General features: G+C 42.0%; 1 protein-coding gene across 1 annotated transcript in view; it reads left to right on the top strand.

The window, feature by feature from the left end:
- Window positions 1-26,391, top strand: part of LOC126335562 (UDP-glucosyltransferase 2-like) — a 79,224-nt gene extending 52,833 nt beyond the window's left edge. The window contains exons 5-7 of the mRNA XM_049998982.1: window positions 9,881-10,103; window positions 11,963-12,182; window positions 23,514-26,391. Of these exons, the coding sequence (XP_049854939.1) occupies window positions 9,881-10,103; window positions 11,963-12,182; window positions 23,514-23,793 (723 nt within the window). The 3' untranslated portion in view covers window positions 23,794-26,391. The remainder of the gene's footprint in view (window positions 1-9,880; window positions 10,104-11,962; window positions 12,183-23,513) is intronic.
- The last annotated feature ends 1,060 nt before the right edge of the window (window positions 26,392-27,451 follow it).

Consider the following 27,451-nt stretch of genomic DNA (forward strand, 5'->3'; position numbering starts at 1 on the left):
AAACCGTTTCTGAAACCAATCTGAACATTTGACAGCAAATTATGTGAATTTAAGTGCTCCAGTAACCTTGTATATACAACCTTCTCGATAACTTTAGCAAACATCGATGGCATAGAAATAGGTCTATAATTGTCAATATTATCTCTGTCTCCCTTTTTATAAAGTGGCTTCACTACCGAGTACTTTAATCGGTCAGGAAACCGACCACTCATAAAGGAAAAGTTACAGATATGGCTAAGTACTGGGCTAACATACATAGAACAATACTTCAGTTTTCTGCTAGTTACCCCGTCATACCCATGAGAGTTCTTGGTCTTTAGTGATTTAATTATTAAATCAATCTCCCTCTTGTCAGTATCATGGAGGAGCATTTCAGGTAACAGCCTCGGAACACTTTTTTCTAAGAGCGCTATATGATCCCTGTTTGGACTAGGTTTCCATTTATTTCACCTGCTATATTCAGAAAGTGATTATTAAATACTGTACATATATGCGACTTATGAGTAACACGGACATGACCACTGCGCACTGATTCTATATCATCGACCTGTCTCTGCAGACCAGCCACTTCCTTTACGACTGACGATATGGTTTTAATTTTATCCTGAGACTTAGCTATTCAATCTGCATACCACATACGTTTTGCCTTCCTAATAACAGTTTTAAGCACCTTACACTACTGTTTGTAGTGGGCTGCTGCATTTAGATTCTGACTGTTTCTAACGTTTTGATATAATTGCCACAATATATTCTTATCCCTCTAGCCAGCCACACAGGCTGCCTGTTTGTGCTAGTACCCTGTTCTGATTGTTCTAACGGAAAGCAACTTTAAAAGAACACGAGAAAAGTCTTGAGAAAAGCATTATATTTATCGTCTACTGTATCAGAGCTAAAAACATCTTGCCACTCTTGTTCCTTGATAAGGTTTACAAAGGTCTCCACAGCAACTGGATTAGCTTTCCTAAACAGCTGATGACTATATTTAACACGTGTTGCAGCACAAAAATCTTTTAGAGTTAAAATTTGTGCATCATGATCTGAAAGGCCATTCACCTTTTTGCTAACAGGATGCCCTTCTAGTAATGAGGAATGAACAAAAATGTTGTCTGTGGTTGTTCTACTGTTCCCTTGCACTCTCGTTGGAAAGAATAGGGTTTGCATAAGATTATATGAATTAAGGAAGTCTACCAGCATCCTCTTCCTTGCACAATCACTTATACAGTTAATATTGAAGCCACCACATATACCTAACTTTTTGTATTTCCTATAAAGTGAACCAAGAACCTCCTCTAGCCTTAGCAAAAATGTTGTGAAATCAGAGTCTGGGGATCTATAAGTAAGAACAGTTAGAAGTTTAGCTCCATTAAATTTAAGCACACCTGCACAACATTCAAACACCTTTTCAGTGCACTACTTTGAAACATCAATTGACTCAAATGGGATGCCGTTTTTCACATACATGGCTACTCCCCCACACCGCAAAGAGCTCCTCGAAATGCTGCCAGCCAACCGGTATCCTGGTAAAGGAAGCCTCTGAATTATCTCCTTATTTAAGAAGTGTTCAGATTTATTAATAATTTCAGTCACCATCTATAAGCAATTCACTAACTTTATCTCTAATACCTTGTATATTACTCGGATACCTAAGCTTTGTCAAAAGTGGTTCCTTTCTTAGAGAAACTTCCATTAAGCAGGAATACCTATCAGCTGACTTCAATCTAAAAAGGGTACAGCTCTAGCACCCACTACTGTAGAAATTTTCCCATGAGTGATCCCACCAACCTCACCTCTGCTGTCACCTATAAGCTTTGCCAACCTCCCCTTCCCATACCTGTTGAGGTGCAGGCCATGTCCAGTGAAACCCGTCCTGCTGATAGACTCCACCGACACCACTGAAATGTGACTCATGCTTTCTGTCATCAGCGGACCCCCAAGTCTCATGTTATTACGCCTGACGGCTGTATTAAGATGAGGCCGATTGTGACGCTGAAACAGTTCCACTAAATGCACATTCGTGTTGCCAGTCTGAGTGGCTATCTTTTCCAGGTCACCATCTATGTCATACTCCCCATCCCTATCAGTACTATTACCAGCCCCACCCACAATCACTACCTGCTCCTCTTTAGTAAAATCCCTACATAACTCTCCTATGTTAACAGTCACCTGAGCCAATCCTGCATTAGGCTTCACAATGCTGGTGACCTGGTACTCACTCCCCAACACTTCCTGCAACTGCTGGCCTACACCTCTGCCATGAGAACTACCTAACAGCAGAACTTTCTTCTTCCTCTTCGACTTTGCAACTGTTCTAGCCACCGTAAGTACTGAGGTCTGCTGCATACTTCCCACATCTACAGCTACCTGAGATTCCTCTCCACTAGACTCTGACAGTTGGACAGTTGGTATGTATACATTTTTGGACTCAGGATGAACCATTGGATTTCATGAAACAAAGTTCCATTGTTTGGACCCTCATGACGTATAGGTCCCTTTATGAGGAACAGTTGGGAGGCTAGTTTTACCATTACAAAAGTCAACAACTGAGGCTTTTCCATCTCAGGCAATACGTACACGGCGCTCCAGAATTGAAGGGTTGCTTTTCCGAAATCCTGTAATTTTTCAAAATTGTAGAGCACAGGTTTTAAATTTGGCCCAAAGTGGCCTACAACCTTCCATTTCAGTGGCGCAAACGCGTTACGCCCTGCGAAGTCATTCTCGCTGTCGACGGCGCTTCGTACAGCAAGGTGCCGACACAGGCGGGAAAAGACGCCATGTGACGCTTAATGTGGCTACCTGCGTCTCACTGACACTAAATGTCGCCACAATTCTGCTCAACGCCATCGTGGACGTGACAAAGGATGGGAAGGTCGTCACGGATCCTCTTGCGCACATTTCATCCCTCGTGTTGATACCGCTGTGATGGAGTTCAGTACGCATGGAAATCACAATTTTCTTATGAGTGGCCGAGGAAAATATTTCGAACAGACAACGGCTCAGAACTGACGAGGAAAGGCTTTAGAAGGTGGCTTCAAGAGCATCAATGGCTGCATCCCCTTCCTTGGGACGTTGATTCCCACACAATTTCCGGCCGAAAACAACAGTTCGTAGAGAGAGGAAGGCATTCTTGACAACATTTGTCACGGCTGACACTTCCTGGGAGATTCAACCCTTCTCAATGGACAGCAAGGTGCTGTAAACACATTACATGTGATATCCCCCCCTTTGGAGTGCAGGGTGACTGCAATTTTTCTCTTGTATACGGTGTGGAATACTCTTGACAATGTTGACTGGAATACTCTCTTTCAAATTCTGAAGGTGGCAGGGTTAAAATACAGGGAGCGAATTTGTACAGAAACCAGATGGCAGTTATAAGAGTCGAGGGGCATGAAAGGGAAGCAGTGGTTGGGAAGGGAGTGAGACAGGGTTTTAGTCTCTCCCCGATGTTATTCAACCTGTATATTGAGCAAGCAGTGAAGTAAACAAAAGAAAAATTCGGAGTAGACATTAAAATCCATGGAGAAGAAATAAAAATTTTGAGGTTCGCCGATGACATTGTAATTCTGTCAGAGACAGCAAAGGACTTAGAAGAGCAGTTGAACGGAATGGATAGTGTCTTGAAAGGAGGATATAAGATGAACATCAACAAAATCAAAACGAGGATAATGAAATGTAGTCGAATTAAGTCTGGTGATGCTAAGGGAATTAGATTAGGAAATAAGACACTTAAAGCAGTAAAGCAGTTTTGCTATTTGGGGAGCAAAATAACTGATGAGGGTCGAAGTAGAGAGGATATAAAATGTAGACTGGTAATAGCAAGGAAAGCGTTTCTGAAGAAGAGAAATTTGTTAACATCGAGTATAGATTTAAGTGTCAGGAAGTCATTTCTGAATGTATTTGTATGGACTGTAGCCATGTATGGAAATGAACAATGGACGATAAATAACTTGGACAAGAAGAGAATAGAAGCTTTCGAAATGTGGTGCTACAGAGGAATGCTGCAGATTAGATGGGTAGATCACATAACTAATGAGGAAGTACTGAATAGGATTGGGGAGAAGAGAAGTTTGTGGCACAACTTGACAAGAAGAAGGGACGGGTTGGTAGGACATGCTCTGAGACATCAAGGGATCACCAATTTAGTATTGGAGGGCAGCGTGGACGGTAAAAATCGTAGGCGGAGACCAAGAGAAGAATATACTAAGCAGATTCAGAAGGATGTAGGTTGCGGTAGGTACTGGGAGATGAAGAAGCTTGCACAGGTTAGAGTAGCATGGAGAGCTGCATCAAACCCGTCTCAGGACTGAAGACCACAACAACAACAAGGTTATGGAACTACTGAGGGTAGTTCAAAGTCGCTAGTTGGACTCTGAACGTGATTCTAAGTAGCAAAGGGTGCGATGAAAAACACGACTGGAGACATCTCAAATTCATTAGTCGAAATTTGAACGTGATCCAAAGGAACAAAAAGTTAGATTACGCTTTTTTAGGCCTCCTAGTTCACCTCTCATGTGGTGTGATCATGGAGGTGCGTGACATTGACACATGTGCGAATACGATGATGCCAAAGGGTCCTCTAAGGCCGCTTCCCCCTCTCCTCCCCCACCCTCCCAGCTTTTCGGCAACAACCTTTGTGGCACAATCCCACATTTACAAAGAATTTTAAATACATTCCATCACAGAGAAAGCTGGCCAAGTAGTCCTGGAGGCCTGCAATCAGGCAAGTGACATCAGGAGTGTATCAGGCTGGTGCAGAAGCCTAGAGCTACTTCACAGGTTTTTTCTTTAAAGGTACTGTTTCAAAAGGCAGAATTTTCAAAATTTTTAGGTGTGTCCATTGATGAGAGGTTAAACTGGAAGCAACACACTGATGGTCTGCTGAAACGTCTGAGTTCAGCTATGTATGCTATTAGGGTTATTGCAAATTTTGGTGATAAGAATCTCAGTAAATTAGCTTACTATGCCTACTTTCATTCACTGCTTTCGTATGGCATCATATTCTGGGGTAATTCATCGTTGAGTAGAAAAGTATTCATTGCACAAAAACGTGTAATCAGAATAATTGCTGGAGCCCACCCACGGTCATCCTGCAGACATCTATTTAAGGATCTAGGGATCCTCACAGTAACCTCACAGTATATATATTCCCTTATGAAATTTGTTGATAATAATCCAACCCAATTCAAAAGTAATAGCAGTGTGCATACCTATAACACCAGGAGAAAGGATGATCTTCACTATGCAGGGTTAAATCTGACTTTGGCACAGAAAGGGGTAAATTATGCTGCCACAAAAGTCTTTGGGCACCTACCAAACAGCATCAAAAGCCTGACAGATAGCCAACTAACATTTAAAAATAAATTAAAAGAATTTCTAGATGACAACTCCTTCTACTCATTGGCTGAATTTTTAGATATAAAGTAAGTGTAAAAAAAAAAAAAAAAAAAAAAAAAAAAAAAAAAAAAAAACTTAATCATTAGTGTCATGCAATATTTTGTGTAATCAGCAAATGTGGTCAGCTGCCACCGCGGGTACTGCCGAACAGAGTGAAGCAGGAGAAGGAGGGGGGGCTTAGAGGGACCCTTTACCATTGTATTCATACACATGTCAATGTCGCATCGCTTAATGATCACGCCACAGAAGAGCACGTAAGAAGAGCTGAAAAAGAATAATCTCCCATTGCTGCTTTGGACGTATCTGTTGATTTCGTCTAATTGTTTTGAACGGTCTCTCGTGATTCCGCGCTGAACACGTGAGGGCTGGCAAGGCACTAGAAAGGGTTGAGGTCTGGTCCAATGGGACTGCAGTGTTCTCGGCCACTCATAAGAAAACAGCGCGATTTCCAAACTGCCCGCCGCGTTTCTGACATCATCGCAGAGGCGTCAAAATTAGGGGTGAAATGTGCCTAATAGGGACTGTGACGACATAACCACCGTGGGACTCGTCCAGGGTGGCTTTGGGCAGTATTCTGGTGACATCTGGCGCCAATGCGGCATACTTAGCCTACTTCCCACGTCACATGAAATTCTGGGCTCCGGTGCTTTTTTCGCTTGCATCTACACCATTACAGAGAGAAGTTGCAGAGACAACTTTGAGCCAAATTTCATAGATATTCGACGCAACGGAAATCATTTCGTAATTTAGAAAAAGCGATCCTTTAATTATGTTGCACTGTACAATTGTCCAGAAAAGAAGGAAACGAATATTGTTGAGCAATGGCCTTTATTGAGAAACATAAAAAGAAAATACTGGTTCTGTAAATTAAGTTATAGCAAAACATATTTTCTTTAAGCTTGTTGGCCCTTTGCTAACCATCTCCTCCAGATCCAGGGTGCTCTTTCCACATCTGCTATACTCCACTCCCAATGCGAAGCTGCGGGAGACTTTCCCTATTTTACTGATTCTTCTTCATGTCACACAAGTGTGCCTCTTACTGACTAGCAGTCAAGAACCTGATAATGTATCTACCATTTGCCTTTGTAGTCACCTATGACGGAACTTCAACATACCCAAGCACTTCAGTTTATTTTACTTTCCATCAACTTTATAGCGACGACTGGTTCCAGCGATATGATGTTTGTACACCCACCGGAAAAAAAATATGACGGACCCTACAACGACACTGCTTTCCTCTACTGTGAAAGCATTTCTGGTCCCCTTTTTTCATCTTCTTAACAGCGGTATGCTGAAGAACTCTTGAACATATTCTAAGTTCGTATACGATAAACATCCTTGACGCAGAAAACTCCTCTCCACAAGTCAGCACGGTTTTGGAAAGCTTCGCACGTGTGATTTTCGGGTAGCGTTTGACACGGTGAGCCACTGCAGACTATTAACGAAGGTCTGAGAATACGGAATAGGTTTCTAGATATGTGGGTCACTCGAAACCTTTTTAAGTAATAAACACAGTGTGTTCTCCTCGACGGCGGGAGTTTGTATTCGAGGACCTCGCCCTGAGTACCAAAGAAAGGTGTGATACAACCACTCTTGTTCTCTATGTACATTAATGATCTGCAGTATAGGGAGAGCAGCAATTTACAACTGTTTGCTGACGGCGACGTAGCCAAGGTAACAGGGCGTAACAACAGAGACCCGAAAAGAAAACCTAACCGACAGGGACCGGAGATGAGTGTGATGTCTTGTGAGTGACATTCGGATTCATAAACAAACTACTGCTGCTGTCAATGGATGCAGGTTTGTCTCAGCAACTCTCCAAGTGAAAATTGATAGGGGAACTGAACGCAGTAGACGTTTAGACTTGGGCTGAACGAAAACGGACGCAGCTGCGCCGTCTGAAGGAGCAAACTACACAGAAACTCGACGGTAGGTGACTGCAAGCGAGAAGTGTGGCCCGACGAGTCGCTAGTTTGCAACTTTTCAATTGATGCCGGGTGTCGAATGCACCGACAGCCCAAAGAGACGTGCGGGAGGAACACTTCGGCCAGAGATAGTGGTGTGTTGTTTTGATGGTGCTTTCCGTACAGTGACTTAGGTGCATGCATTCAGTTTTCTACGAACCTTTGCAATGGTTTCTATTACAACACCATCAGGGAGCAAGTACTCGTAATGGGGTTTCTGTGGACGCACTTTCCACCCCAGATGACGGTATTCATGTTCATAGGACTGCACGCTTACATTCCTGCTAGATGGGGCACGCCTGAAGACACGTGTGGTCTCTTTCTCCTAGCCGAACTGTAGCCGTTCCCTAGGCTAGATGAGGCATTTCACGGTGAATAATTGTTTTGTTTGAACTGCTTATTTTCTTATAGTAAATTTGGGGTTTTTAGTTCGGCAGACGAAACACTAGCTATTGGTAAAATATTTCTGTCAGCTGTCAATTCGGTCAAAGGGCCTCCAATCCAAAGCAATGATACAGGGTGTTTATAAATGAATATCGGGGCTTTAACGCTTTATAATATTTATTACATTAAACTTACGGTTATAAATGATATGTCAAATGAAAGAGCAACTCAGTTTTACCAAAAACCTTATAAATGTTCAATGTGAGCACCATCTGTCACACGGCACACATCAAGTCTGTAGCCGAATTCTTCCCAAACGTTGATAAGTGTGTCTTCAGTGATTGTAGCAACAGCTGCTTCAGTCCGGTTTCTTAATTCAGGGGGGTTTGCTGATAGCCGAGGCACGTACACACGATCCTTGATGAAGCCCCCAAGGAAAAAATCGCATGGCGTTAGGTTGAGTGAACGTGGAGGCCATGCAAAGCAAGCCCTGCCATTGGGCCCATTGCGGCCTATCCAGCGCTTGGGTACAGTGAAGTTCAACCAATCGCCTGGCTCATCTTCTTCCAACTGAGGGAAGGGCCATTGCTCTAGTGTATCAAGGTAAGAAGTGCCAGTTACAGTATGTTCACCAAAAAAGAAAGGCCCATTAGCTTTCCGCCGGGATACGGCACAAAAAAGCAGTCACTTCAGGGGAATCTCGTTGCATTTACACTACCTCGTGAGGATTTTCTAAGCCCCAGATGCGCACATTCTGAGTCTTATCGTGTCCACTAAGGCGAAAGGTCAATTTATCACTAAAGACAACATGTTCCAGAAAAGATTCATCATCATGAAACAACATTTCGTTTGCAAAGTTGGCATGTAATCATTGGTCTGCCGCCTTTAGAGCCTGTAATAACTGTAAACGGTAAGGACGTAGTTCTACGTGTTTTATTAAAACTTTCCAAACACTCGACACGGGAACTTGTAATTCGCGAATAGCCTTCCGGACTCACTTCTTTGGGCTGCGAGTGAACGGCTCTCTCGCTCTCTTCACTAACTCTTGGTCGTTCTGTGCTCTTCCTTTACAAATTGATGATACCATCTACGAATGTTATTATCACTTGTCACTTGGAGGATCACAACCGAACTTCAAACGGAGCGCACATTGCACAGTAACTAACTCGGCTGTAGACTTGATGTGTGCCATGTGACAAAGGTGCTCAAACTGAACATTTATAAGGTTCTTCGTAAAACTGTTTGAGTTGCTCTTTCATTTGACATATCAATTACAACTGTAAGTTTAATATAATAAGAAAATTATAAAGCGTTAAAACCCCGATATTCATTTATAAACACCTTGTAGTATTCACGCCACCTGTTTCAATGCCGTTAACTCCAGTTTTCGGTTGGAGTGGCATCATCTACATCATCTACATCTACATCTACATGATTACTCTGCAATTCACACTTGAGTGCTTGGCAGAGGGTTCATCGAACCACAATCATACTATCTCACTACCATTCCACTCCCGAACAGCGCGCGGGAAAAACGAACACCTAAACCTTTCTGTTCGAGCTCTGATTTCTCTTACTTTATTTTGATGATCATTCCTACCTATGTAGGTTGAGCTCAACAAAATATTTTCGCATTCGGAAGAGAAAGTTGGTGACTGAAATTTCGTAAATACATCTCGCCGCGACGAAAAAGTCTTTGCTTTAATGACTTCCATCCCAACTCGCGTATCATATCTGCCACACTCTCTCCCCTATCACGTGATAATACAAAACGAGCTGCCCTTTTTTGCACCCTTTCTATGTCCTCCGTCAATACCACCTGGTAAGGATCCCACACCGCGCAGCAATTTTCTAACCGAGGACGAACGAGTGTAGGGTAAGCTGTCTCTTTAGTGGACTTCTTGAATCTTCTAAGTGTCCTGCCAATGAAAGGCTCGCCTTACCCACAATATTATCTATGTGGTCTTTCCAACTGGAGTTGTTCGTGATTTTAACACCCAGGTACTTAGTTGAATTGACAGCCTTGAGAACTGTACTATTTATCGAGTAATCGAATTCCTTGTTTACTCCTATCAATTCATTTTCGACACTTGTGTTATTCCCTTGTCAGACAGGTATTACAACAATGTTGAACTTTGCAGAACCTGCAGGAATTCCTCGATGGAGCCGAACACGGTGTCATCTACTTCAGTCTCGGCTCGAACGTCCGAAGCAACGCTCTGCCAATGGAGAAGATCCAGGCCTTCCTGGAGGTGTTCAGGCAGCTGCCGCAGCGCGTCCTCTGGAAATGGGAGAACGACTCCATGCCCTCTCAGCCAGAAAATCTAATGGTCAGCAAGTGGCTGCCGCAGGAAGCCGTCCTTGGTGAGCTCACGCTACAGTCAACTTTTTTAATTGCCGGAATGTGAAGCTCCTTTTACTTTTGTGTTAACTATTAATATCCAAATATAGATGTATTCAAGCTACCTCAGACAGAATAGGAACACTGTTTTTAGAAAATCGGAAAGATCTTCGGTGGAGACTACTCAGCTCCATGCACTAGCTCACATTCTGGTAATCAAGTAGAACCCCATGCAGACATAAAGGAAACGATACATGACAGCAAAGTGCGTGGATGAAAGTGAGTGATTTTAATACGAAAGTAGGACAAAACGTAAAGTACGATGGAGACATTCGATATTACACTGGAAACAGAAAAGATCATAAATTAGTCAGAAGAAAAACATATGTGTTCTCAAAACTTTCTTTGGAAAGAAAAAAAATAGAAAATGGTCTTGACAGATACTAGATAGGGCTAAAATTAAACTCACTGCACTTTATCAAATGGAGTAGAAATTTTCGAGAAATTCATTGTGACGATACAGCACAAATTTGGCAGTATTTCGTAAGATATAGATCAAAAATACAAAGAAAGAAAGAGATCCATCAGAACGAGAATTTATGTAGGAGTAGGGGAGTACGTCATCTTAATCGGAGCAACAAGTATTACAGAAAATTAGGCTTTTACCTGCAGATTGTCCCACATACAGGTATGGCTCCTCCCCCTCTCTCGATCCATCTCCTCCTGCCCCCTCTCTCTGTCCATCTCCTCATCCCTCTCTATCTCCTCCTCCACCAAGTCTTTATCCATCCCCCCTATCCCTGTTTATTTTCCGCCTGCCTACTACCATCTCCATATTCCATCTACCTTCTACACCTTCCTCCCTCACTTTCCATTCGCTCTTCCCTCTCTCTCTGAACATATCCTGTTCCCCTTCTCCTGACCGAGCGAGGTGGCGGCGCAGTGGTTAGACACTGGACTCGCTTTCGGGAGGACGACGGTTCAATCCCGCGTTCGGCCATCCTGATTTAGGTTTTCCGTGATTTCATTAAATCGCTCCAGGCAAATGCCGACCCGCATCTCGTGGTCGTGCGGTAGCGTTCTCACTTCCCCCGCCCGGGTTCGATTCCCGGTGGGGTCAGGGATTTTCTCTGCCTCGTGATGGCTGGGTGTTGTGTGATGTCCTTAGGTTAGTTAGGTTTACGTAGTTCTAAGTTCTAGGGGTCTGATGACCATAGATGTTAAGTCCCATAGTGCTCAGAGCAAATGCTGGGATGGTTCCTTTGAAAGGGCACGGCCGACTTCCTTCCCCGTCCTTCCCTAATCTGATGAGACCGATGACCTCGCTGTCTGGTCTCCTTAAAAAAAAAAAAAAAAAAAAAAAAAAAAAAAAAAAAAAAAAAAGTTCTAATGGCTCTGAGCACTATGGGTCTTAACAGCTGTGGTCATCAGTCCCCTAGAACTTAGAACTACTTAAACCTAACTAACCTAAGGACATCACACACATCCATGCCCGAGGCAGGATTCGAACCTGCGACCATAGCAGTCGCACGGTCTCCTTCCCCAAAGAACCCAACCCAACCCCTTCTCCTCTTACCCCTCTGTCCCCTTGTCCTCCAGCCTACTCTCGGTCTATCTCCTACTTCCCCCTCTTTATGACCATCTCGTCCTCCCCCCTCTTTCTGAAAATATCCACCCCCCCCCTCCCCTCTCTCTCAGAGTGGGTCAGGAACCACGTTGTCCTGTTACTTACATTCTACTCCAGGTAAAACATTCTCTCCTACCAGACATTGTTAGTTTTACAACTCCCATATCAGTACATAGAAATAAAGATTTCATCCAAACCAAGTACTTCGTCTTGTACAACTCTCTAAATGCATTACACGTTGAATTTTGTCCACAGCTCACCCGAAAGTTCGTCTCTTCATTACGCAAGGTGGTCTCCAGAGCATGAATGAGGCCATGTACCACGCGGTTCCGTTTCTGGTCATCCCATTCATGGCCGACCAGCCACATATAGCTGCCAAGATTGCCCAAGCAGAGATCGGCTTGAGAATGGAGTTGAGAGACGTTACGATGGACACACTACTGTCTGCTATACGAACTGTTTTGGAGGATCCAAAGTAAGTAATCGACGTTCCTATCAGATTATGTGTCTTGAACAATTGTGACCTGATCTAATATTACGACACTTATTTCTATTTCAATAACGCCAATACTGTATGTAAGCACATCGAACCAAAAATGACTCATTCACTGAAGATATAACGGTGTCAGGTATAACACCGCCTCTAGCCGCGTTAAAGGCCGGTCTTCGGGACGAAATTTCTTCAGGTATATCAAGATGATAACACTCATGATAAAATCCAACTCAGTTTATGTGGGATTAAGACCGGGTGATTAAGCTAGCCATCTGAGCTGGGATAGGTCGCTTGAGTGTTCGTCAACAAGACAGCCTTGTGATAACGGCTGTTATCGTCTTGTACGGCGGGTGTGATGCTGAGAAAAACACTCTGGTTAACGTTCCCGATAACCTAAGTGAACCAGAGTAGTGATACAAAATTCACGCCCACAACATCACAGTAGCACCCGATCTTAACTACACGTCGTATACACTCTCGGTTAAAGGCCTCAATTCACCATCGATGCTCTCGAAGCTCAGCATCTTTCCAAAGCGACTAAATCGCGACCTCTGACACGCCTGCAAGCAACTTCTGCCCAATACAGCAAATTATGTTTTGTGGATGTTCACAGCTCTGAAATTGTCTCATAACGAAGATGACCGCTTCATTCTGTACCATAAATGTCTATTTACGATCCAACTAGTTACGCAGCCTTAGAGCCACATCTTCAAGTTTACATCAGACCAAAACATATGAAGATCCTTTTTTGCTTAAAATGTGGCTTACAGTGTACTGTCACTTTGCCAGATGTAAGCAGAGTGACATTCTTCACATTCGAACAGGTACAACACTGAAATTACGTAATTTTCTCTGGTGGATTGCTCATTCCGTATGCACGAAAAATGAATATTTATACCTCCAGAAAAAACTACGAAACTATGTAGGAAAATTTACGTACTCATATTTTACTTCGTACTTTAGTGTAAGCAATAATCAATAGATCACCCAACTTTCTTAGTTAAATTGTGATAAATATGTTCAACCGTCAAGAGGATGGTAGCCTGATCTAAAATATTGGCAAAGTACAGGGAAAATCATCCGTGTATAGAACATCTAGGATAAGCATATAGCGGTAAAAGAGATGCGTGTCAAAGAAAAATACAAATGACATCTGTAGGTGTTGAAAGCTACGTTCACAATTGATTGGCGACTCCATAGAGTGCTGTGTACACAACGACCATATACGTGAAATTAGAAGGAAGGTCAGCGTTGGCCGTGATTTTTATGGTTTATTGACAGCAAGATCGATTTTCAATCACATAGTGATCTCTTGAGTGCTCTAGTGTACAAATTAAAATCATAGGCACTGGTATCAAGATATTATCAATAACCAAAGCTATGAAACAATCACAATGAGTTTAATTTGTACACTACAACACTGAAGATGATCACTATGTGATTGAAAATCGATTTTGCTGTCAATAAACCATCAACATTACGGCCACGCTGACCCTCCTTCCAATTTACGTTCATAATGGTAAGGTACAATAAATTTCTTAAAGCAGACGTAGTATGATGATCTATTTTATAAGTAGTATTTTATCTACATTTTTACCTCCACAGCCTATCGCACAATCATACAAGATCTGCTTTATGAGCATTATTTTACCTTGCAGTAAATGGAGCAGGCAAAAAGGGATACAAACGTCTCAAAAATGAGATCCACAAGAAGTGCAAAATGGCTAAGCAGGGATGGCAAGAGGAGAAATGTAAGGATGTAGAAGCCTATCTGACTAGGGGTAAGATAGATACTGCCTACAGAATTAAAATTAAACAGACCTTTGGAGAGAAGAGAACCACGTGTATGAATATCAAGAGGTGTAGATGAAGACGAAATGGAAGATAAGATACTGCGTGAAGAGTTTCACAGAGCACTGAAAGACATGAGTCGAAACAAGGCCCCCGGAGTAGACAACATTCCATTAGAACTACTGACGGCCTTGGGAGAGCCAGTCATAACAAAACTCTACCAGCTGGTGAGCAAGATGTACGAGACAGGCGAAATACCCTCAGACTTCAAGAAGAATATAATAATTCCAATCCCAAAGAAAGCAGGTGCTGACAGATGTGAAAATTGACGAACTATCGGTTTAATAAGTCACAGCTGTAAAATATTAACGCGAATCCTTTACAGACTAATGAAAAAACTGGTAGATGTGGACCTCGGGGAGGATCAGCTTGGATTCCGTAGAAATGTTGGAACACGTGAGGCAATACTGACCTTACGACTTATTTTAGAAGAAAGATTAAGAAAAGGCAAATCTATGTTTCTAGCATTTGTAGACTTAGAGAAAGCTTTTGACAATGTTGACTGGAATACTCTCTTTCAAATTCTGAAGGTGGCAGGGGTAAAATACAGGGAGCGAAAGACTGTTTACAATTTGTACAGAAACCAGATGGCAGTCATAAGAGTCGAGGGGCATGAAAGGGAAGCAGTGGTTGGGAAAGGAGTGAGACATGGTTGTAGCCTCTCCCCGATGTTATTCAATCTGTATATTGAGCAAGCAGGAAAGGAAAAAAAAGAAAAATTTGGAGTAGGTATTAAAATTCATGGAGAAGAAGTAAAAACTTTGAGGTTCGCCGATGACATTGTAATTCTGTCAGGGACGGCAAACCGACATGGAAGAGCTGTTGAACGGAATTGATAGTGTCTTGAAAGGAGGATATAAGATGAACATCAATACAAGCAAAACGAGGATAATGGAATGTAGTCAAATTAAATCGGGTGATGCTGAGGGAATTAGATTAGGAAATGAGACACTTAGAGTAAAGGAGTTTCGCTATTTAGGAAGTAAAATAACTGATGATGTCGAAGTAGAGAGGAAATAAAATGTAGACTGGCAATGGCAAGGAAAGCGTTTCTGAAGAAGAGAAATTTGTTAACATCGAATATAGATTTATGTAACAGAAAGTCGTTTCTGAAAGTATTTGTTTGGAGTGTAGCCATGTATGGAAGTGAAACATGGACGATAACTAGTTCGGACAAGAAGAGAATAGAAGCTTTCGAAATGTGGTGCTACAGAAGAATGCTGAAGATAAGGTGGATAGATCACGTAACTAATGAGGAGGTATTGAATAGGATTGGGGAGAATAGACGTTTGTGGCACAACTTGACTAGAAGAAAGGATCGGTTGGTAGGACATGTTTTGAGGCATCAAGGGATCACAAATTTAGCACTGAGGGCAGCGTGGAGGGTAAAAATCGTAGAGGGAGACCAAGAGATGAATACACTAAACAGATTCAGAAGGATGTAGGTTGCAGTAGGTACTGGGAGATGAAGGAGCTTGCACAGGATAGAGTTGCATGGAGAGCTGCATCAAACCAGTCTCAGGACTGAAGACAACAACAACAACATTTTACCTTACCAGTATGAATGTAGCTTTCATCACCAAAACATATAATTTTTTCTGTTTTTTCAATGCATCTGTTTTACACTTCAACCTAGTTTTCCTGTATCGAGATAATGTTTCGCGTATTCTCCTAAATTGTGAAATGTACTAACAAGGTATTGACGGCTGAACATTTTTATCGCAACTGGGCAAACGGTCCGATATTGCAGGGCCTGTGTTGCTAACAAGGACGACGCAAGTTCTCTCGATCATGCATGCTTGTTGCAAGGAACAGGCAGTGCGGGGATTACAGCCGTTATGAAACATGTGATACGTATTCGCAGCTGTAAATACCAACAACCATCAACTGTATAACGGAATGAAGACAATGAAAAATTGTGCTGGACAGTGACTCGAATACAGATTTTCCGCACTAAGTGGTATTTTCACTGTCGTCTTTTCCTTACACAGCTGACGGCTGTCCAACATGCGCACGGACAAGGAATGTTGGGTCATCTACTGCTTATTGCTTGAACTGAATTATGAAATAAAAGTGAGTAAATAATTTCCCTATATAGTTTCTTCCGTTTTTCAAAATGATTCAAATGGCTCTGAGCACTATGGGACTTAACATCTATGGTCATCAGTCCCCTAGAACTTAAGAGCTACTTAAACCTTTAGAACTACTTAAACCTAACTAACCTAAGGACAGCACACAACTCCCAGTCATCACGACCCAGAGAAATTCCGTTTTTCAATTACATTTTAAACGAAACATTATTCTTATACAGTATGCTGTTGTTTGTACACGGATGTGTCCTAGAAGATATGGCTCTAAATCTGTGAAACTAAAACTTTTTCCATTTCACTCCCGGACTGGTACAGCAACAAATATGTGTGATATGACGAAACAAGCAGTTTTGGTTGCAGTGTTAAAAATTTTTATTTCTTGCCAATGACGCATTTCACCTTAATTTTGCATCTTCGGCTTGGCCTGTCATGACCCCACCTAGTGACACTGGATTTCTAAGAAAACATAAAAGAACTTATCGATATTCGGTAGCTGTGAATACATGGGATGTTGTCGTTGTGGTATACATTCCAGAGACTGGTTTGATTCAGGTCTCCTTGCTACTCTATCCTGTGCAAGATTCTCTCCCAGTACCTACTGCAACCTACATCCTTCTGAATCTGTTTAGTGTATTCATCTCTTGGTCTACCCCTACGATTTGTACCCTCCACGCTGCCCTCCAATACTAAATTAGTGATCCCTTGATGCCTCAGAACATGTCCTACCAAACCGATCCCATCTTCTAGTCAAGTTGTGCAACAAATTTTTCCTCTCCCCAATTCTATTCGGTACCTCCTCATTAGTTATGTGATCTGCCCATCTAATCTTCAACATTCTTCTGTAGCACCACATTTCGAAAGCTTCCATTCTATTCTTCTCTAAACTATTTATTGTACATGTTTCACATCCATCAATGGCTACACTCTATACAAATACTTTGAGAAATGACTTCCTGATACTTAAATCTATACTCTATGTTAACAAATTTCTCTTCTTTAGAAACGCTTTTCTTGCCACTTCCAGTCTACATATTATATCCTCACTACTTCGACTGTCATCAGTTATTTTGCTCCCGAAATAGCAAAACTCATCTCGTGCTTTAAGTGCCTCATTTCCTATTCTAATTCCCTAAGCATCACTTGATTCAGTTAGGCTACATTCCATTATCCTTGCTTTTCTTTTCTTTATGTTTATCTTATAACCTTCTTTCAAGACACAGTCCATTCCGTTCAACTGCTCTTCCAGGTCCTTTGCTGTCACTGACAGAATTACAATGTCATCGGCGAACCTCAAAGTTTTTATTTCTTCTCCATGGATTTTAATTCCTACTCCGAATTTTTCTTTTGTTTCCTTTAGTGCTTGCTCATATACAGATTGAATAACATCGGGGGGAGGCTACAACCCTGTCTTACTCCCTTCCCAACCTTTGCTTCCCTTTCATCTCCCTCGACTCTTATAACTACCATCTGCTTTCTGTAGAAATTGTAAATAGCCTTTCCCTCCCTGTATTTTACCTCTGTCACCTTCAGAATTTGGAAGAGAGTGTTCCAGTCAACATTGTCAAAAGCTTTCTCTAAGTCTACAAATGCTAGAAACGTAGGTTTGTCTTTTCTTAATCTATCTTCTAAGATACGTCGTAGGGTCAGTATCGCCTTACGTGTTTCTACATTTCTACATGACATACCGCGCGTAAAAATAACCCAGTAGGTAAATGTTCCTGGTCAAAACTGCACACGGCATCCAAGCTCTGTTTGACTGAACGCCAGCGGTGGTAGTTCTGGGTACTGATATCTCAGGATCTGTACACCCAAACTGCGTGAAAATGTAATCAAATGTCAGTTCTAGTAGTATAATATATTTGTCCAATGAATGCCCGTTTATCATCTGCATTTCTTCTTTGTGTAGCAATTGTAATGGCCAGTAGTGTATATTTTAGCACTTTGCCACGTAATTCTGTTTGTTCATCCCTAAAGGAGGTCTGGGTAAGGTTGACCAACCTGCTAGATAATGAAAATATATCTTTACCAGAGTGCGAGGGCAGCCACGTCACACAGTTATCTTGCACTTAATAGTCATGTATATAAACGATGCGAAGGACACACTCTGCGTAGTAGCGTAACTCATTTTCTAGTGGATGTCTTTGTAAATTATCTCGACTGTAAATTTTTCGAGAAGTCACCGACGTGTTATAATATCTTATTTTATCGCGCTATGTCGATGATGTTACAGTTGGATTTAATGGTGATGCTTCTGAGACTGTTGCACCAGCCAATGAATTCAATGCGTTCCATCCCAAAATGTTGTTCACCCATGAGAACATGGACCAAGTATTACGTTACCTTGACATGCGGCTGCTTCTAGAAGTTACTAAACTCCACATTGACATTTTCAGAGGCATGACCATGAGCGACTCCACCGTTCATGCTCCACCATAACAACCTCGGCAATATAGGCCCAGTTTTTTACAAGCAATGGCTGCGCGAGTTCTAGTATTAGCTCTTAGTGTCTCAGCTATCAGCGTAGAACTTGAGAACCTCAAACACAGTTTGTTAAAAATGGCTACAGCGCTTCTATAGTAAATAAACTCTATGAAGAAAATTGGTGAAAAAATCACGTTACTTCTCCTAACACTCTGTCTGATGTAGATATTAAGTACATACACTTGCCATTTTTACGTTAACTTTTCGCACGATCTAGCTAAACTCTTCCGCGGAATAGACGTTCGGGTAGTTTTCTCTGGAGGTAAAAGTATTCAGTATATGTATATATGAAGTGAACTGTCGATCAGAGGTAAATACCGATGTTCAAGCGTGTACTTGCCCTAATGTGACGAATGTCAAGATGCGTACATTTCTCAAAGTGGCAGAACACTGTAAGTCAGGTTTCAAGAACACCTATTAAATGAAACGGCCGAGATAGACATCACTCGGGCCTTGCGTAATATCTAAAGTCTAGTGTCCTTTGCTCTCCGAATATGCTCTAAAAGGAAAACCATTTAACATCCCGGAAGAAATGGAAGGAGCTAACTAAGCACATACGACAAACACACAGGCGACTCCTAAATGAACAACAAGCTGGAAGGTAGCAAGTGTATTTTGACAGTATGAGATCATTACTAAATGTTAATGGCTAAGCTCTGGATGCTGTGTAATTGAATTATGCTACATACTGCGTTTTGTGAAAGGTTATCTTGTTACATTTTTAACTTTTAGAGTGTACTGAATTTCATTTTCAGTTTTGTGGTGTGCGTACTGTAAGACCTTCAGTACACACACCATCAGATTATTTGACTTGTCGTTCTAACGAAGTAGGCGAGTGTCAGCAATATGTCTCGTGGTCTTATCGTGGCGTGTTTATCTTCTGCCGTTAGGTCAGGTTGCACGCTTAAAGTATCATTTTGACGGTGATCAACTTTAAACAGAATTTGATTAATTTTCACACACATTTATTAAAATAATAACAAGCATAAAAATTACTTAACTTGGTTCTGGATGCTTTTTACAATTGACAATCTGATGTCCTTTGGTATTGGTATCTCTGATACTCGACAAAAGTGTCTATACATTTGTCCTCATGGCTATGTACAGGAATATGGTATTCGTATTAGGCACAGACTGAAACTTGACTATAGACTGGTACAGACAAATGTAGAACTCGTACAGACTGGTGCAGACAGACGCAGACAGACTAATCAGAGGTCTGTACACTCGTTATAATACCTCGTGCGTTCATGTATCACTGTGCGAGTGTGATCCACGAGGACAAAAGGTTCTACGTTAGCAGCAATCTCATTGGCTGCGTTACATATCAATACGCGGATCGGCGGAAGCAGAATTTGGTCCGTCTCTACGGCAGCGCCATCTCGTAGTGCGGAGACGGACGAGCGCTGCGCCTGCGCTGTTGTGCTTAGCGGTGCACGCTCTAGTGTGACAGTTGTGTACGAGCTGACTACGCGGAACTATGTACACAACAAGTTTATACACTCAGTGTGTACTCTATGTTACGGACACTATGATATACAGCTGCCACTAGCGGTCATGCACTGATATAACATTACGTCTTTAACAAGAAGAACCGTTATAGTTTGGAAAATGGACTTTTTAAGATTGTTGATTCTTACAGTGCATCTTATAATATATAACTGCCACTGGCTCTCTTGAGCTGATGTATCCATATGTCTGCAACAAGAAGTTTCATTATTGTCTGGAAGTGCCATTTTTAAGACTTACGTTTTTATCAGCTTTTGCACTGAGGGATGGCTGTGTTTTTATAGGGTGTGACATAGTTAACACTGGCAGTTTTTGACATTCATGTGAAATCGCACTGGCACTATTACTGAGTAGCGACAAATAGCTGAAATGACAGGGTCTCGTCCATCTGGGGATGTGGGGAAGGGCGTAGATTCCAGTTTTGGGGAGATTGGGGTGTGCTCAATGTTGTTGGCTATAATACTACTTGAGACACTCAAAATTGTTATCCGAATGTACTCTTGTGTAACACTGTTAATAATTAAAAAAACAATATAATATTTAGATGTTGTGACGTGGTGGGCTTTTTTGTTTCAAAATAGTTGGTAATTTGGTATTGGTTTCAATTTAAATTACTTTTTGAAAACTGATTTGGTTAATAAAGATTAATTCTGAGCAAACTTATTGCTCACGTTAATTGCTGTAATACTAACTAATCCTGAAACACGTTACATTTAAATTAAGAACTGAAATAATCTTCTGGTATTTTTGCCTCGGCTAAATATTCTTATAGAGCACGAGATCTTTGATTATTATTTGCAATGGCCCACACACGCGCGAGAGAATTCTTTCTTACCATTTTTAATAATTAAATTGTAGTCCGAGTCGTGGCTCTGGGTGTCGGCCAAGAACTGAAAATGAAAATATTAAGACTACGTCTTCTTCTGCTGCGTCAGTCGGCTGTGGGAAAAATGTTGATTATGTTTTAAGCCGACGAATTCTTCGCTTCCGCGAATTTCATGAATTGTGATTGCCACGTAATGGCATCTGTGGATGCAGCGGCGATTGCAACTGTTGCGCTGAAATTTACTCAGAATAGTCGTATTTAAAGGAAACGGACATGATGGGGTTCACCTCTTACAAATAAAATTAATAGTAACATTAAACTAATATATTATCAGATTAATATTACAAATGAGTTTACATTCAACAGCAGTGAACCAATATGTCCGACTTCTCACACGGCAGACAAGAGAGAGAGAGACAGTGAACTGATGAAAGAAGACAATTGAACACAGTTCTTCTTTATATTAATTGTCCATGGTTACAGTGGTGTACACACGACTACTGTTTGCGCTCGAAAGTCTACGTCCATATTTTATATTAAAATAATAACACACAGGAGAAAAATTATCTACCGCCCGAGCGGCCTGTATCGCACACAACATAATATTTAGTATCGAGATAAAAACTCTAGTCCACTTTATTTGTTTTTAAATATCACGTTCGAGTTTTTTGCGATATTTCCACTGGGCACGGCACAGTACTCTATGTGCTTTTAAGCTTTCAGTTTATAGCAATGTATTTTTATATACTTTGTATTGTATTGTACCGTATGGAAATGGGGACTTGGAACGAGGAAGAGGCTTCATCCCCGCCGTAGCCCTCACAAGAGGCTAAAGCCGTACGTCCATTCAGGCCACAGCCGTCCCACACCGAACCCAGGGTTATTGTGCGGTTCGGCCCCCAGTAGATCCCCCCCCCCCCCTCCCCGCCCGAGAACACCAACGTCACACGTCTCACACCAGGCGAGTGTAACCCCGATGTTTGTGTGGTGGGAGTAATTATGGTGAACGCGTACGTGGAGACAAGTGTTTGCGCAGCAATCGCCTACATAGTGTAACCGAGGCGGAGCAAGGGGAACCAGCCCGCACTCGCCGAGGCAGCTGGAAAACCGCCTTAAAAACCATCCACAGGCTGGCAGGCACACCGGACGTTGACACTAATCCGCAGGACGGACTCGTGCCGGGGACCAGCACGCTCCAATTGTCCAGTAGTCTGATAATTCCTCTTATGCGGCCATAATCATCATATCGGAAACCGTTTTACATGAATTATCTGTGGACATATGAGAGCTCCATCAATGCACTGCCCTTTCACACCTTGTGTACGCGACACTACCGCCATGTGTTTATAAGCGCATCACGTGAATGTTGTCACCTCAGTGAAAATCTTCAGACGCGTATTATGCAATTGATAATTACGAATCCGTTTCTCTTGGGACGGAAATGTGACCAGACCGTTTGCAGTCATACAGTTCTTATGACACTCGTTGAGTTTATACGTCATTTTCCACTTCCCTTGATTACTTGCCAGAAGAATAGGTTATTTCACATTGGGATCCGTACCAGGTCAGGTTGACAGAGGAGATAGAGAAGATCCAAAGAAGAGCGGCGCGTTTCGTCACAGGGTTATTTGGTAACCGTGATAGCGTTACGGAGATGTTTAGCAAACTCAAGTGGCAGACTCTGCAAGAGAGGTGCTCCGCATCGCGGTGTAGCTTGCAGTCCAGGTTTCCAGAGGGTGCGTTTCTGGATGAGCTATCGAATATATTGCTTCCCCCTACTGATACCTCCCGAGGAGGTCACGAATGTAAAATTAGAGAGTTGGAGCGCTCACGAAAGGCTTTCAGCAGTCGTTCTTCCCGCGAACCATACGCGACTGGAACAGGTAACCGAGGCAATGACAGTGGCACGTAAAGTGACCTCCGCCACACACCGTTGGGTGGCTTGCGGAGTATAAATGTAGATGGAGATGGAGAAGATTTTGTAATCTCTGATCATGGATCGCTCAACACCCGCTACGGTCGCAGGTTCGAATCCTGCCTCTGGCATGGATGTGTGATGTCCTTAGGTTAGTTACGTTTAATTAGTTCTAAGTTCTAGGCGACTGATGACCTTAGAAGTTAAGTAGCATAGTGCTCAGAGCCATTTGAGCCATTTGAATCGCAACAGTGCTTTGTTGCTAGCACTCTCCCGGATTATCTTCATGCGCTGATTTGGTGTGTAGAGACTAAGTCGCTATCTACATGCGCTGGTTTGGTGTGTAGAGAGTAAGTCGCTTTCCTTTCTTCAGTTCTACGCGGACAAAATCAAAGTCACGAAGCAGGTATCAGTAGCAGTAGCAGTGTGCTGTTTTGATTATCCTTGCCTCCATAAAACACCCCAGAGTTGGGAATTCTGTGCTGTTTTGACCATCAGTGATTTTCCTGACGTGATATGACTACGCTGACAGCAATAACTCGCATAATGCCAAAAGATGAATTTTTGCTGTTCTGAAATTAACGACTTCATTCGCTGCTTTAGAGGGCAGCTGAACTTATCGTTTTGTTTCCACTGTGCAGGTACATGGATAACATGAAGAGGCTGTCGGCCGTGTTCCGCGAGCACAGGGCAGACTCCCTGGAGCGCGCCGTGTGGTGGGTGGAGTACGTGATCCGTCACAGGGGCGCCCCTCACCTGCGCAGCGCCGCCCTCGACCTGCACTGGTGGCAGCTGATGCTGCTCGACGTCATCGCCTTCCTGCTGGCGGTCGCCGCCCTCACGCTCTGCCTCGTCTACTTCGCCACGCTGCGAGTAGTCTCCTTCTTCAAAGGCAGCAAACAAAAGCAGAAGAAACAGTGATCATTCAAAAAATACACTGTGGACAGTGTACGGTTTCGTAATCTGAGCTTCGATAATCTTGCCATGCCCCCAGTTCCTAAGGAATAGGAAAATCCAAAATGTAACACATTATATGTGTTTTATTTTCTGCCAGACGGAAGTGTGCATCAAATTAATGTTGCGATAGTTTGCATGCTGGTATTGTATAATTCTCAGGCACGCCTGGGTGGCAATTCAAGCTGTACTCTTGCAAGAAAACCAAATGGCAATCGGAGTTTTATGTTTTCTGTATTTTTTTACTTGAAAAACAAGATCGTTGGATCTTTCAAAAATTCACGAGAAATTATACTATTTCAATGAAATAATCCGCGGCAATGACAGCCGTCCTGACACTAAATAAAAAGAATTTTGCAGCGAGTACGGATCGTTTCGTTCACAATGTGGAAATATGGCTTCAGTTGCCCGAAATTTAAAATAACATGGTCAAAATCGACTTCATTCATAATTCTCGAATTCTTGGCCGATTTTGTTGCCGGAGGTCATTGCTGCGTCATTGATTGCTCGCTTGCAACGTCGCTGGCCTGAGATGATTCTCAGCCGACGCACTTTTTTTTAACTATGGGACATGATCTACGAGCATTTGTATGAACTTCCTAAATCGTAAATACGAAACAAAGTTGGTAATCGCTGGTTTGAGTCTCGTTTAGGTCACTACTATTTTTTCGCGTTCCTATTTTCCATTATCCAACATATACTAATCAATACATATATAAATGTACTGTAGTCTTCTTCTGAAAATCAATGTAATTGCCATGATCGCTATGTTCACATATTTATTGGATTAGTAGTCTCGGAAAAATGTATTGTCATCCTCAGATCTGTAAAAAGGAAATATGTCGAGGTTACACGCTTACAGTAATATAAAGAGTGTAGTAAGAGCTCAGTGGCAGATTAGTCTAAGTACTCTGTCGCAGCCTACATGGCATAATACAACGAAGTGGCAAAATGTGCTACGTGTGTGTCTTTTTGGTGCCTTTTGTACTCAAACTTGTAAATATTTTATTATAGTACACTTCGAATGTCATTGTAATTCCTTGGCTTTTTGTGGTGTTTTTATTTAAAATTTTACTTACTGGAGGTATTCATAACTATTTGTTGACTTCGGACTGTATCCATCCAAATGAATGGAATTTTATGAAGTTATTATTTTACACTCAGTGTGTAAGCATTGTATGGTCTAACTAACACTGCCCAGTTTTATGGATATGTAAGTTTTGTCATTGAGCTATCGTGTATGCTCAAATGTATCTTTTGTATGTAACCTCGACAGATTTCCTATTTATGGGTCTGAGGACAGCAATGCATAGTGCCTAAACTAGTAATACAGTAATGACCTTAAAAAAGTGATCATGGCAAAAAAAATTGGTCTTCAAATGAAGACTACGGTAAGAAATTATAGATCGCCTTCTGCACTGAATCATGACGTCAGGTATCTGTAACATACATAAAGTCAAAATTCATACTTCTTATTTCTAATTACATATCGCAAACAAAATGTAAGTTCTGAATTACTGATCTTTTACAACAGATTGTTAAGAAGAATTGTTTAAATTAAATCAAATATTACAATTTTTAAATTTATGTTTTGTACATTTTACGCTTCACGAAAATGCTCGTTGAACATGCACCCTCTCTCTCCCTTTCCTTGTGCCTGTGTCCCACACCTTCGCAGGCTCTGCATGGTTATCGTCTGATTTGGCAAGGTTAATTTATGGGGTGGCCGGATGCCCTTCCTATTGCCAACCCGGTGCATAGCAGGATGATGAAGGCAACACAACACGGTCACGAGGACAACACAACACCCAGTCCCTGAGCGGAGAAAAATCGCCGACCCAGCCGGGAATCGAACCTGGCACTCTTGACGCGGCATTCACCCGCGCTGAATATTCAGCTGTCGGGGCGGACTCGTTGAACATGCACTATTGTTCAAAAATTAGCATCAACCAGGAAACTATCCTGGGCCACGTATAGTACACGTGAGGATTCTACCACAGGTCCAGGTGGCGCCTCGATAGAGTCGGTCATAAACTATCGGTTTAAAGACGCTCGTGAAAATCTCAAAGTTGGCTACCTGCAGAGTTTTTAAAGTTACGTCCGTTAGATAGCCTTTTGATTGTCGCCCGTGGAGAGTGAAATGAGACGCCAGGACGGCAGTGGATTTGTTTATTTAACTTATTTATTCCCGCCCTCAGCAGTCGTACATCAGGAACAGCTTGGCGCAGGCGTCCAGTTGCCTCTCGTGCGACGTCCGGCATTGCTCACAGCGAGAACAGGGGCGGCGAGCGTGACGTCACTCGAACGCCGCCGTAAGCCACGTCTCCGGCTGCGATGTGATGACGTCATGGCAGAATCTGGTGATACCCTGGGAGTGGCGTGCCATTTTAACTGTGTTTGAAACATTCATTTGTCACCTGAACATGGGCTAAGATGCCAAAAGCCGGTTCGTGATCGAATAAATACAGTTTTGTAGAATATTAGGAAGTTTTTCTTTTTCAATATTGTAAGGTTTATAATTTTAACTGCAAATATGTGCTAACTTTATAATGCAATAAACAAATACAGCACGAATTCGTCACATATAATCATCCATCCTGTTTCATGTTCTATAAACTTAAAAATCGTTTCAAGAATGTTACTGTGAAGGTCAAAATGAAAAAAAAAGAATTTCGTGTAAATTGACAAAATTGTAAGCTGAAGACGTTTTGTTTAGTTTAGTGCACCACACTAATACCGAACGGAAAACTAAACGCCAAAAAGAAAGGAAAGGTCCAACAGCCATCTGAAGATGGATTTGTGTGCAGTAAGTCCGAAACCAGTAATGGTTTCAGTTAAATACCCTTTTTTTAAGGCCCAGTTGTGACTGGTTGCTGCTTAAATGACAAATCTTAAAACTGAAGTATCTGTTTGGTAGCGTTCAGTGTAACATAGTCGATTCCAGCATTATATTAAAAAATACAAGTGCACGCCAACGACATCATTCCGCTGTGAGCTCTATCTGCAACAGCATTGAAGCACTATGTCTCGTCAACGTGTGTATCGTCAACGCCGCCACCGCATACCTGTCTACAAACACATATTAAATCTGGAAAAAAAGCTCACTGAGAATGGGATAAATATGCCTGTACACGAAACAAAAATCGGATCGAAATTCTCTATTCTCGTGCGGGTTACAAACTTATACATATAGTGAAGTAACAATTTCGAAATGCGAAAGGTAGTCGGAAAATTAGAACTGCTTTGAAGTAATTATTTCCCGAAAAATCTATGACAGTTCGATCAGCACCGACTGCTACAGTGGCTAGTCAGTGTTCCTACCGTTTCAAAAGTATGGTACTGGTAAAGTCAGAGGTAAATCTGGCACTTTTGAATATGACACCAGGAGTGAGATAAAAGACTCTTTGCTGAGAAAAGAACGTACAATTAGATCTTGAAATGTTGACAGAAACTTGTTTTATAACAATCTGTATTTCATATTGTTTCAGGACTGTGTAACCGGTTTATTCGTACCTTAAAACAAGGGCAATTGCAGCATTTCTAAGTTTGAAGGAAGGATTGCATTAAAATAGCTTCTTCTCTTCACAATATATGCCAAGAAAACGACATACGATACAGACGATTT

Source organism: Schistocerca gregaria, chromosome 2, assembly GCF_023897955.1.
Source record: "Schistocerca gregaria isolate iqSchGreg1 chromosome 2, iqSchGreg1.2, whole genome shotgun sequence".
Classification (NCBI taxonomy): domain Eukaryota; kingdom Metazoa; phylum Arthropoda; class Insecta; order Orthoptera; family Acrididae; genus Schistocerca; species Schistocerca gregaria.